The 12,812-nt window shown below is 20.7% G+C and overlaps 1 protein-coding gene across 1 annotated transcript; it reads left to right on the top strand.

Annotated features, from left to right (window-relative positions):
- Positions 1-992: 992 nt before the first annotated feature.
- LOC129618307 (pupal cuticle protein G1A-like) lies at positions 993-3,549 on the top strand. Its single transcript, XM_055533112.1, has 2 exons — positions 993-1,141; positions 2,944-3,549. Exons 1-2 carry the CDS (start codon positions 1,130-1,132, stop codon positions 3,382-3,384), a joined length of 453 nt encoding a protein of 150 aa, XP_055389087.1. The 5' UTR covers positions 993-1,129; the 3' UTR covers positions 3,385-3,549.
- Positions 3,550-12,812: the final 9,263 nt, after the last annotated feature.

Consider the following 12,812-nt stretch of genomic DNA (forward strand, 5'->3'; position numbering starts at 1 on the left):
TAGAAATTATTAAAAAATCAAATTTCACGACATTACAAACATAGAAGATTCTTTCATATAGAAGAAAAATCAAAATTTTAAAATAGAACTAACTTAAAATAACAGTTAACTTTAGGACTTGATTCTACATTAACAGAAGAGGCAATCGCCTCTTTTTTGTTTTTACCGATTTCATAGTTTTTTTTTGGTTTAAAAATAAGGGTTCTTGCTAAGTGCACTGTCTGAACTTTAAGAGAAAATGTAACGTGAGGAAGATAAAAAAAGAAGGGAAATATAAAATTTTTTGTTTTCATTGAAATGATTTTTACAGCCTTCTATCCTAACCATAATGTATTAAATTTGTCAATAAATACGACTAATCTTGTCTTTTTACTATATGGTGTTATTATATTTAAGTATAATTTAAATTTTTTATAAAATACTAAATTTACTTTATTTTTCCGATATTTTTTCCATAGCCTCAATTTATATTTCAAAGTTCGACTAATATTTTTATATACACAACTCACTTTCTTCTCTTCTAGTTTAGGTACTCACTTTCTTCTCTTTTAGTGAGCAGAATAAGTGAGATACAGAATAAAGCCTTTAATTTTGAATTAAATACAAGTTTCATATTTTACGATATTTTTCTATTCACCAAGAAAAAACTATCAAAAATGTTTTTCGTTCCACATGTGTAACACAACATATGAGATTATTTTGGAAAATCGAAAAGTAAAATTTAGATTTTCTTTTAAAATTTTTTTCTTCTTTTTCTTTCCTTTTTATTTCTCTTTAAATCTAAAAATTTTAGTTCTTGTTGCTGTTTTTTTTTTTTGTTTTTGTTTTAATTTTATAGACTGAATGATTTTGTTACAGTTTTAATAATGTTTTTGTTTTTTTTATTATGATATTTTCTATTTTGGTCCAAAATCTTGTCTTTGATTTATTTTTTGAGCTATAAATAAGGTTTGCACTCGTAATGCAACTAATTATTACAGTTTTGTATTTTCGCACGTGAACGTAACACAATTCGCATTGCAATCGCTTAATTCTATTATATAAAAAATTAAAAACGGATTTTTCTCTTTTAAGCAATTTGTTAAAAATCTAAATTTAGTAAAATTTATAAATTGATTGTATTTTAAAAATGAATTTCTCTGTAAGTATTTTGACATATAAGAAAATACTAGAAAAAAGAAAAGTGTTTTATTTGTGTGTTAAGCGTTTTAACTATAAAATGTGGCGATATAGTTTCCCTGTATCGTTGATATAAGTACGCAATTAAATAATTTAAGATTTCTTAAAGAAAATATTTAAAGTCTAAAAAAAATTTAATTTCACTTAAAACGTTTTCACTGATTAGAAGGACAAAGTATTAATAAACTAATAATCACAAGATTGCAATATCTAATTATATAATATTGAATAAGAGAATAATACAAATTTCAATTATTGTAACAATAATTTCACATTGCAACTATTATAATTTTATATACACACATATGAAACTGATACTGAAAGTGTAAGCATATAGTTGGTGGCATGGCTAATAAATAAAACAAAATCATAATACTTTAAAGTTGAGTTATTTATATCTATTTAGTTCAAGTTTAACAACAAAACAAGTCATTATTTAAAAAAAAAATTTTAATTTGTTCTTGAATAAAATTTTGCTACCATTTGAAATTTATCACGACTTTAATAAATAAGATATTGATTTCTCTTTATTTTTATTATTGAATTTAAATATTTATAAAAATAGAAATCTGGTTAAACTTAACTAAAATCGAATAACAATGAACTTTAAGAACAATGAAAGAGCATTTAATAGAAATAAGTTTCTAAGCGTTTTGTCACTTTCTAAGAAAGAGCGTTTTGTAAACTTTAAAGATCCTTCTTACGAATACCAGAATGCTTGAAATAATATGCAAATTAATTTTTTCAAAAACTAATTATTTAATTATATGAAGACTAAAGTTCCCTATAAGTTTATTTTTATTTTCAAAATTTTTGGGAATTAATTTCATATTTCTTCCATTTCATTTTTGGTTCTCGATCTTTTGCAACAATTGATATAATCTAAATTCCACTAATTTTATTTTTGTCAAATTTCTACGAGTTTCAGTTAAATGAAAAATCTAATTTTTTAATCAAAAATCTAATTCAATTTTTTAATCAAATTTTGGTTGATTATTTAAAATTTAGAGATTTCCTTTCAAGAAATCAAGATATAGAATGAATATTTTTCCAGCTCATATTTTTATAAAGACGTAAGAACATTAAAAAAATGAATATATAAATTTTAAAAATAGTAAATCAACATTTATACAAATATTTTGTACATAATATAAGAAAAGACAAATAAAAATAGTTATTCAAATTATATTTACAATTAGGTTTTTTACCCTCTTCTACGTATTGAATGCTTTACGGTGCCTTTCACATCCTCTTTTCCTCTTTAAGGCCTTTTATCCCTATGTTATTGAGTTTATGGAAAGGATGGTATTAAATAAGCTTTTAAAGATGTTTGTCGTGTTGCTGTGTATAATATCATATTTCATTGAAACAAAGTTTCTCCTCTAAGTCTTTTGTTATCAGTTACATTAATACACATTATGTACCTAATAAATAGTAATAAAACATTTTTAAACGCATAAAATTATCTATTCTGGAATATTCCAAAATATTCAAAAATTGATATTGCATACTACAGCCCAAGCAGTAGTGAAGAAAATATGTAATATCTTACGCTTAGCTACAACGAACTTTTAGAAAAGTTTTAGTATGATGTACCAGTGAGATTTCAGGAATACAATTCTTCTCATAACTAATTTCAGTTACATTATTGAACAAATTCATGAAATTGCATTCACACAATTTATGCATATAATAGTTAAAAGAATCGATTTTCCAAAAACTTTGTCCATTTACCAAATTTACTGTAATTTTTCTGTTTTATAGTTTGCATTCACAATTGTCTTATTGATTGCTATTTGTGCTGCTGCACCAACCCCAGTAGAAGAAACCGCAAAAACAAAACGTGGTCTGCATGTTGCTGTTCATCATGCTCCAGTGTTAGCACATGCTCCAGTAGTATCACATGCTGCATTAGTACATCCAGCTCCTATTATACATGCACCAGCAGTTATACACCATGCGCCTGCTGTTATACATCATGCACCAGCAGTTGCCATACATCATGCACCATTAAAAGTAGCTGCATTCCATCATGCACCTGCTGTTTCACATAGTTCTGTTGTTCATCATCATACTCCAGTGCATGCAGCTTTAGTACATGCACCAGTCGTTCATGCACCATTAGTTCATGCCCCAATTGTTCATGCACCAGTCCATGCTGTCCATGCACCTCTTGTACACGCTCCATTTGTGCATCATTTATAAAATGTGTATGTAAATAACAATAAAAACTAAAATTCGAATATGAAATTGTAAAGACGCATTGATATTTAAAAAGTAACAATATTGCTTATACTATGTTTGTACAACTATGTTTGTATTATAATAAATAAGGAATTATAAGCGAAAAGAGTCAACATTTGAATATTATAATAAATAATAAATGTAAACTAATTATAAAATATAAAAACAAAACAAGAAAATTTTCATCAGTTTTACTATCTTTATAGCAATTTATGTTATAAAATGTAACGGAAGATGTTACTTGCAATTTACTTTTGCAGCAAACAAATTCATTTTCCATTGCAACTACATCTTTCTATTGAATTAAAAAAATAATTTAAAAATATTAATAATATAAGAAAATTGATATTAATAGCATTTAGAGATGATTGGTACGACAGCAGAGTAAGGTACATAGAGATTGTGTTATAATTCTAAATAAATAATTTTGCATTATAATTTTCGTTTAGGCCACTCGCTGGAACTCGAAAACTAATACATGTAACTTTAATTAATATACCACTGAAAAATAATTTTTATAAAAAATACAATATGTAAATAATCTTTTTATTCTCAATTCTCTAAATCCTTCATTATTAATTAAACAATTATCTAAATCCTTTAATATTCGGAGTGCATTATAAATTTGCCAATCCGTTTATAACGCTAAGAAATAGATGTGTGACATATAGAGTCAGATCGTCTATCTCGCTATTTTGCTCGAAAAGTGAGAAGAAAGTGAGTAACTATCATATACTTGTATAATGTAATTTTCAAGTGAAAAGAATTATTCCGATTGCGTATCGCGTTCTTTTTAAAATTGTATACAAAAGTTGCACTTTGTTTTTGAAAGTAAAACATTCAGTCGATAATTTGAGAAAAAATGCAAAAATCCAGTTAAAAAAATGAGTTATCTTATTGGAAAAGTGAAACATCCATTAGAAAATACTTATAATTCTGATTTGAAAGTGAATGAAAATTGAGCGTGAAGCGTCAATTTCTGAGTCGATAGCTATATCATCCTACTTGTAACAATATAGCCAAAAATTCAATAAAATTTGGTTATGCGGTTGTATAACTCATCACAATAGCTGACATAATTTTCGCTTCTTATACAACAAGTTTGGTAATTTATCACAGCTTTTAAATAATTGTTTTAAAAAGATATAATAAAACAACTTAAAAATTTCTCAAAACATGAGATATATTATGACCACACACAGAGCACATTATAAAGAAAGATATTCATCTGAATCAAGGAAACTGGATCAAGGAAAACCAATTAAAAAGCATATAAGCCAAAGTATGTATGACTACAATAAAAAGACGCAAAAATAATAATTCGGAATAGAAATTCAGTTTACAAAGCAGCACATTTCTATTAAACAATTTAAACAGTTAGAAAATAATTTAATTTAAAATATTGTTTTTATACAAAAAATTCATCAGAAAATTTAAACAGGTGTTTAAAGAAATTATATTTTTTCATGCAAATAGATGCACATATTTACATTTTTAAATTTTTTTGTAAAAAAATTAATGAAGTTCGCCATTAATATCAAGTAACTATTATTGTTACGTAAGTTAAAAAAGTTCGTAAAGTAACGGTAATTTTATTTGCAACTTTCAACTTGTCAAAATGAATAGGAGCAACAATATTTTGTTGCGAGCATTTCAATTTACAAAGGTTTCTCGAAATCAAAAAAATAACACAAAATTAAAATAAAACGACAGGTGATAAAAATACAAAGAACAATCAACAAACATAAGTGGTAGCAGTGGTTAAGTTCTTTCAACAGAAACACTTATTGGTGACAAAGAAGTAGTGATGACAAGCGCGTGAGACAAGCGTGCATCAAGAAATACAAAAGAAATCAAGACACATAGTGCAGACTTAAATTGCTTTAGTTTTTAATCAACAATAAAATTATTTTCTTAAGCGATTCTAACTGATTTCCATTCGATCAAATAGCAGTTAATATAATATAATAGTAAATACTAAATATGCTGCTTTCCAATATAATGCTACCTAATTTAGTGAGTAGAAATCAATATTCTGGCCAATACTGATTTCTATTAGAATGGTTACCTGCTGATTTTTAAATTACGTCAAACAATCCATTTTATGTTTAAACAATCCATTTCATCAATTTAAAAATTATGAAGCAATATATAAGAAAAACTAAAAAATAAATTTTGATTAAAAAAATTATGGTTACAAATAAAATATGCAATATTGAATTAAACGCAATTGTAACAAAGTTGGGTCAAACCAATGGTTTATATTGTAGCTGTTTTCTCTTCAACAAGTGAAAATATTGCTTTTAAAATACAGTCTATGTATAACTACCACACTATTAAATTATTGTCATTCACATACGAAACTATTTCTGGGATTGCATGTATTTCGAATGAACAATTTATGCAGTCTTTGAAATAAAGCAAAAATTATTAAAAAGTAAGTTTCTAGTAAAGATCTATGCAAGTATTAAATTTCAGCTTTCTATCTTCAAGGGTGTAGAAGTTTTGTAAACAGATACACGGACAGACGGACGGACAGATGGACGGACGGACAGAGTGAAACTAATAAACACTTTTTTTCAAAAATTTTTTGGAAAAGTGCTAAAAAGGGGAATTTTCGATAATTCAGATATGAACTCAAAGTTCTAACTTAAATCTTAAAAATCTTTTATTGCATTATTACAGAGCTACGGCAAATATCTTACGTTTTTCTGTGTTCTTTCCCCCAGGTTAAGACTCACAGATTTATATAACAAAGACAAGCTATAAATATATTTATGAATGTATGTATTTATGTACATAAAATATTGAATAATTATTTCATTACAACCATAATGTTAACCTAAACTTTGATTTATCTTGTACAAATTTACCATAAGTTCAGTTGAAATAGTAATAAAATCAATTATACTACCGGATTCTAATCAAAAAATTTATTTTTATTCGAGCCCTAAACTCATGAAACAAAAAAAGCAAAAGAATATAAAATTTAAGGAGTTTTGTATTCTTTTGTTTTTTTTTTGTTTCGTATGCATTTTGTTTTACATTTTGTCTTCAGATTAAAGTAGATAAGAAAGGAGCTTTCAAGCTTTTATTCTTAATAATTTTTATTCTAAAATAAAAACACTTATTTATATATATTTTTGTTTGTTTTTAATTTTTATTTATTTTTCATAATTTTTTCTTTTTTTATTTATTTTTTCGTTTTTTTTTTGTTTTATTTTATTCATATTTTTTTTTACTTTGTTTTGTCCTATTTTTATAATTTTAATTTTTTTTTTTGTCTTTACATAAATTTTAATCGTTTTTTTACCTTCTTTTTATTTACCTTTTTTATATATAGTATGTATATATTTGAATTAACCTAAATTGTTTTGTTTCGATCTTAAAATTTATATAATATTTTTTATTAATTTTAATTTTATAAATTTATATATATGTATATGTTTTATTAATTTTTTTTTAATAATATTGCATGTATATATATATATATATATATTTTTTTTTTTTGTAAATACATACATGAAACATATAAGAAATTTCAAAAATAAATTTAAAAATATTTTTTCTAAAAAAATTAAATTAAATTACACAATTTTTGAAGGCTTATGTTTTTTTTTTTGTTTTAAATTTTTAAAATAAATAACAAAAAAAAATATAAAATTTAAAAATTTAAATATATAATTAATAATCATAAAAATAATATTATAAGAAATTCAAAAATAAAAAAATCTGTTTTTATAAATCAGTCAAACAATGCTTGAAAAGAAAAAAAATTTGTCAAAATAAAATAAGTTACGCCTTACTATTGAAATTTTTTCAAAGCAAAATTGTTGAATTTCTAAAAGATAAAAAAAAGAAACAAAACAATGATTACATAATGATTTTCTTTATATTTGTTGAATATCCACTAAATATTTGTAACAGTAAAGGCAAGTCTTTACTTGTAATGAAATTTAATATTAATCTAAATATCTTTTAATATTTTGCAAAATAAAAAAACATTAAAAATTCGTATTATAATTTTAACTAAAAAAATAAATTGTTAAACAATAAAAAATCAAAATTTTAATTAAGAATCAATTTGCAATCTGAATAACCATTGCTCATGATCTATTGTATATATGTATGTACAAAAAAAACAAAAAGTAATTTAATTAAAAAAATTTCAAGCAAAAAAATTCAAATTTAAATTTTAAATTTGAAAATTTCTTATCAATAGTAAGGACTAGTTTTATATTCATTATTTTTTTTCTTTCTCAAATTTCCATACATAATTTTAAAATGTTTTTTTTTTTTTTTAAAGAACACTTGTTTATTTTTTTTTTTACACTTTTTTATATTTTGTTTTTTATATTAAATAAAATTTAATAAATAAATATAAGATATAAATATTTGCTACATAAATAAATGTATATACGTAAATTAATAATTATTTTATATAATATATACATAAATATAAATTTATAGTTAAGAATTTATATATATATAAGATTTTTTTAAATTAAAGGTTAAAGTTGGTTAATTTCATCGATTGAAATAGAAATGAAAACGTTTTTTATCAATATTTTCATTTTGAATTTTTTTTCTTTGTCCGTTCTTTATTTTGCTTCATATTTCATTTAAGTAAAATAAAATTTAAAAGTTAAAAACTTATATTATGCTACACAATATATATCAAAATATATTTTTAAATAAATTTTAATAAGCAGAAAATTTTGAAAATATCTGAATACATAAGTTTATAATTTTATAAATATTCTATAATCATATAAAGAAAATGGTAGTATAACATAATATAGAATTTTAATTTATTAAAAATATAATAACAAAATTAAGAACAAAATTAACAACGAAAAAAAATTCAAAATATCGAAAACACAAAAAATGATTTTTTTTCTATTGCAGGGCTTAATAATTTCCTCTTCTTTCTTTTGTCGAAATTTTCTTAGTTCTGATATTAGTTTTTATTTTATTATAATAATACATGCTCTTTTTTTCATTAAAATTGTCGGAGTTATAACTGAGTAAATATTTCAATTTCGTAATTAATTTATGCTTTAATATAATAAATATTTGAATAATTTATTTCGTTTCCTTTGTTTTTTTGCAGTTATCATTTAATAATGATTTATTTTGTTGTTTAATATATGAATTTATGAACAATATAATATTGATATTCCATTATAATTGATAATTTTTATTATTTTATTAAATTGCATTATCAATTTTTTTTCTTTTATCATTAATATTATAAATATTATGAATATATTTTACTATATATTTTTAATATAAATTTATATAATTTTATTTAAAAAATAAATTATTGATATATTTTAAAAACTTAGATAAATGTATTATATTTATGTGGATGCTTTTTCATTATAATGTACTTGAAATAAAATAAAAAAAAAATATTTAAAAAGAAATTAAAAAAAAAACAAAATCGCAATATATGTATTATATTCTTATTTTGATTCTAGAAAACCGTTCTTAGCTTTCCGAATTTTCAGTTTCATTTTGTTCATCAAAAAAATTGCGTTGTTGAAATTGTTTTGTTAATTGAATTTTATTAATAAAAATATTTAAAATTTTATCTGTAAAATCCTAAAAATCCAGATTAATTTAAACTTAAAAAAAAAGATTAACTTTATTTAATCCACACCTACATAATATTATATTATACTGAATTTCAATTTTATTTTAATTAGAAATTATTTTTCTTTAATTACATCAATTTAAATTTATTTTTTAATTACGAGTATATTGTTACTTGTTTTTATTATTAATAATTATATTTAAAAAATCTGAAAAATAAATATTTGGAAAATTTTTCGCAAAAAAAAAAATTATTTTCCACTTATTTATAACACTCATAACGTAGAATTAGAGCTTTAATAAAATACCAAAAAATAATATTTAAAATATATCAAATGTAATTTTCATAAGCAGAAAAAAATGTAAAATTATTTATAAATAAATCACAAAAAATAATAAAAATTTTGCAAAATACCATAAAATTTAAAAAAAAAAATTTTATAATAATCATGTATAAAAAAAAACAATAACAAATATGAAACATACAATTAAAATAATTTACAAAATGAAAATTAGTAACAATTTATATTATTAGTAGCTTTTATTTTTTTAGAATTTGTGAAACTGAAAAAAAAATAAATCTAACAAAATATTTAATAAATCAAAAAGAAAAAATCAAAACTTTAAATCATTAAATTAATCAATAGGTAAAAGAAAATAAGTTAGTTTAATTTTGTTATTAAAGAATTTACAAAAAATTATTATAGATAATTTTTAAGATCTTTATTGATTTCAAGCTTATTAAAATCGATTAATCTGATATTAACGAATTTCTTATATTGATTCTTATTCCTTTATTGAAATTTATATTAACAATTTATCACTATTAAATAGAAATTTAGATAATTGGTTATTCCTCCTAAATATTAATATGATTTGATTACTATGAAATTACCGAAAAATATTTATGTGAAAAGCGTATGTGTATTTTTTTTTTTTTGATTACTTTTGTATTTTGGTGAAATTTTAAAATATGCGTTATATAATTAACAAATTTAGTATCTTTTTCTTATTTAATGTTGATTTTATATATATAGTGATACTCATACTACATTATCTTATCGTTTTACAAAATTATTAATTTCTTTGCAATTTAAAAATTACATTCTTTCACTAAAAAATGTAATTTCTTCATTGAAAGAATTAAATTTCTTTCAAGCATTAGAAAAAAATAGTTTGATGTAACAATCAATTATTAATTATTAAATAATTCTTTCAATAATGAATTATCCTTGTTATTTAATTGCCAGTGAAATACTTTATAAAATATTTTTTTATTTATGCATTAATTTGTTTAATTAATTTTTTAAAAATATATAAAACAATTAATTAAATTAAAATTAAAATCTTTATACTTATTTTAATTACAAGATTGTATTATTAATTTTCATATTTTTATTTTTTTATTTTATAAAATAAGTGTATTATTATGTATTTTTATATTATTTTTAGAGAAATATAAGCCACTATAATCTTATTATCGAAATTACAGGATTCCCTCTATAGAAGTTTTGTTTTGTTATTTATTTTTTTTTTTCTTTTCTTTTTCGTTTTTTTCTACAGAAAATTAAAGAAATGTAATTATTTATTGAAAAAATTAATAATAAACTTTGAAAAATTTTGACAACAAAATAGAATTGTGTAAATTAAATAAAGTATGCTGACATTAATATGAAATCTTTATTTAAATATGAAAAAAGTCAAGTAATTATTGAACTAAAGAAAAATGAGGTCACAAATGAAAATAAATCCTTTTGCAATTTTTTTTTTTAAATTTTTTAAACAATTTATTTAAAAAAATAATATTCTACTAATAAATGATTTTTATTAAATCAGCAATTTATCGTTATAATTTAGTTTATGCTATAAAAGAAAAAAGATAGTAAAAACATAATAAAGACGCTATTTCAAATTTAATAGAGCAAAATTTCGTCGAATTTTATTAGATATTTTTATTAGATCTCCTTTTTTATTTACATTAAAAGTATTAATAAAATGAAAATTGTAAAAACATGTTAAGAGTTAACAAATTTTTATATTGAAAAATAAAGAAATTGTATTAATTATTGGATTATATTTTATCAAAATTAAAATTAATAAAATTGACTGGTGGGGAAATAATAAAAGCGAAATTGAATTTTGTTGACTACCTGTTTTTAATTTGAATATTTCGTTTTTATCTAAATGCTTTTTTGAATACTTTTTGATTAGCAATTTTTTTCTTTAAATTTTTATGAAAACAGTATTCCTTGATTGTACGTTATTATATAGATAGATTTTAAATAAATATTTTTGCTATTTCTTGATTATGCCTTTTTAAATAATTATTTTTTTAAACTTCTACACAAACTATTTTTTATTCCATTATAAATTTTTAAACCAAAATTTTGTCTATAACTATATTATTAGAAACCTCATTAAAATGTTTTTTTTTTATGTAAAAACAAGATATTTATTCCTATTTCTATTAGATTTGTGTTTCTAAATAATTATTTTAATTTCCTTTTTTTTGTTATAAATGGTCAAGTTTTATTTATAAATTTTAGTGTGTGAATTTTATATATTATTTACATGGGTAAATATTTAACATTATTAATTTATTGTATTTTTATCATTGTTGTATTTTAATGTATACCAAATATATGTATATATCATAATATTGCTTTCTTATTTATATTTAGTACTCATTAAAGAATTTATAGACGGATAAAAAAAAGTAGTGCAACTCAAAAAAAATACAACTTTGAAATTTCGATGATATTTAATTTTTTTTTACTTTTTGATTTAGAAAATTTAAATTTAAAAAGAATTAATTATTTAAAATATGTTAATAAAAGTAGAAATTTTAAATTTCATAAAAGTTTGCACATTTTAAATCCAAACCAGTAAAAATTAAAAAATATATTAATGTTTGAAAGCGTGTTAATAAACCTAAACGATTGTCAATTCTCTATTTAAAATATATTTTACGATTTATTAAACTTCCAAAACTTTTAATTCAAAAACTTATCTCACATACAATGAGATTGCAAAAACTTAAAATTTTAAAAGAAATACTATACTATTGAATGGCGAAGGAAGATCTAAAATAATTTTCACACAGCGCAAAGTATAATATTTTGCAAATAAATTGTATAATAATATTTTTTAGATAATTGAAAAATAAAAAATACATATATTAAAATTAAACTGAATAACCAAAATCTCATTCTACTACATACTTTATAATTCAAGAGGTAATAAACTTACTTATAAAATAATTTTATTATTTTCAAACTTGTAAAATAATTTTATTATTTGCATAAGATCAAATTATTTTGTGCAATTTATCTGATAAATCAAATCAAATTAGTTATCAAATTTTCTTTTATTTTCACAAGTTTGAATTGAACATACAAGTTTAATAATAATATTTGAGGAAGTCAAAGATTTTTGGACATCTTATTGTAATATTTGTTTATTGATGTATTTGATATTAATTAATATATATTTATTAATATATATAATTTATTTGTATTATATATATATAGGAAAATTATATTTTATAAATTTTGTGAATTAACTAGGATTTTTTTTTTGTTTTTATTCATTTTTTGTTTTTATACATTCTTAAATTTAAAAAATTATTTTTTTGATTATATATTTTATTAAATTTTTTTTATATAGTAAAGTCGTTTTTTTTACCGTATTTTCATTTTGTTTCTTTATTTTTAGTTTTTAAAAATATTTACTATGTATATAAAAATTTTAATTTTTTTGAATTTAATTTTATATTCGACAATTACACTTGC

Source organism: Condylostylus longicornis, unplaced genomic scaffold, assembly GCF_029603195.1.
Source record: "Condylostylus longicornis isolate FDR11 unplaced genomic scaffold, ASM2960319v2 ptg000001l, whole genome shotgun sequence".
Taxonomy (NCBI): Eukaryota; Metazoa; Arthropoda; class Insecta; order Diptera; family Dolichopodidae; genus Condylostylus; species Condylostylus longicornis.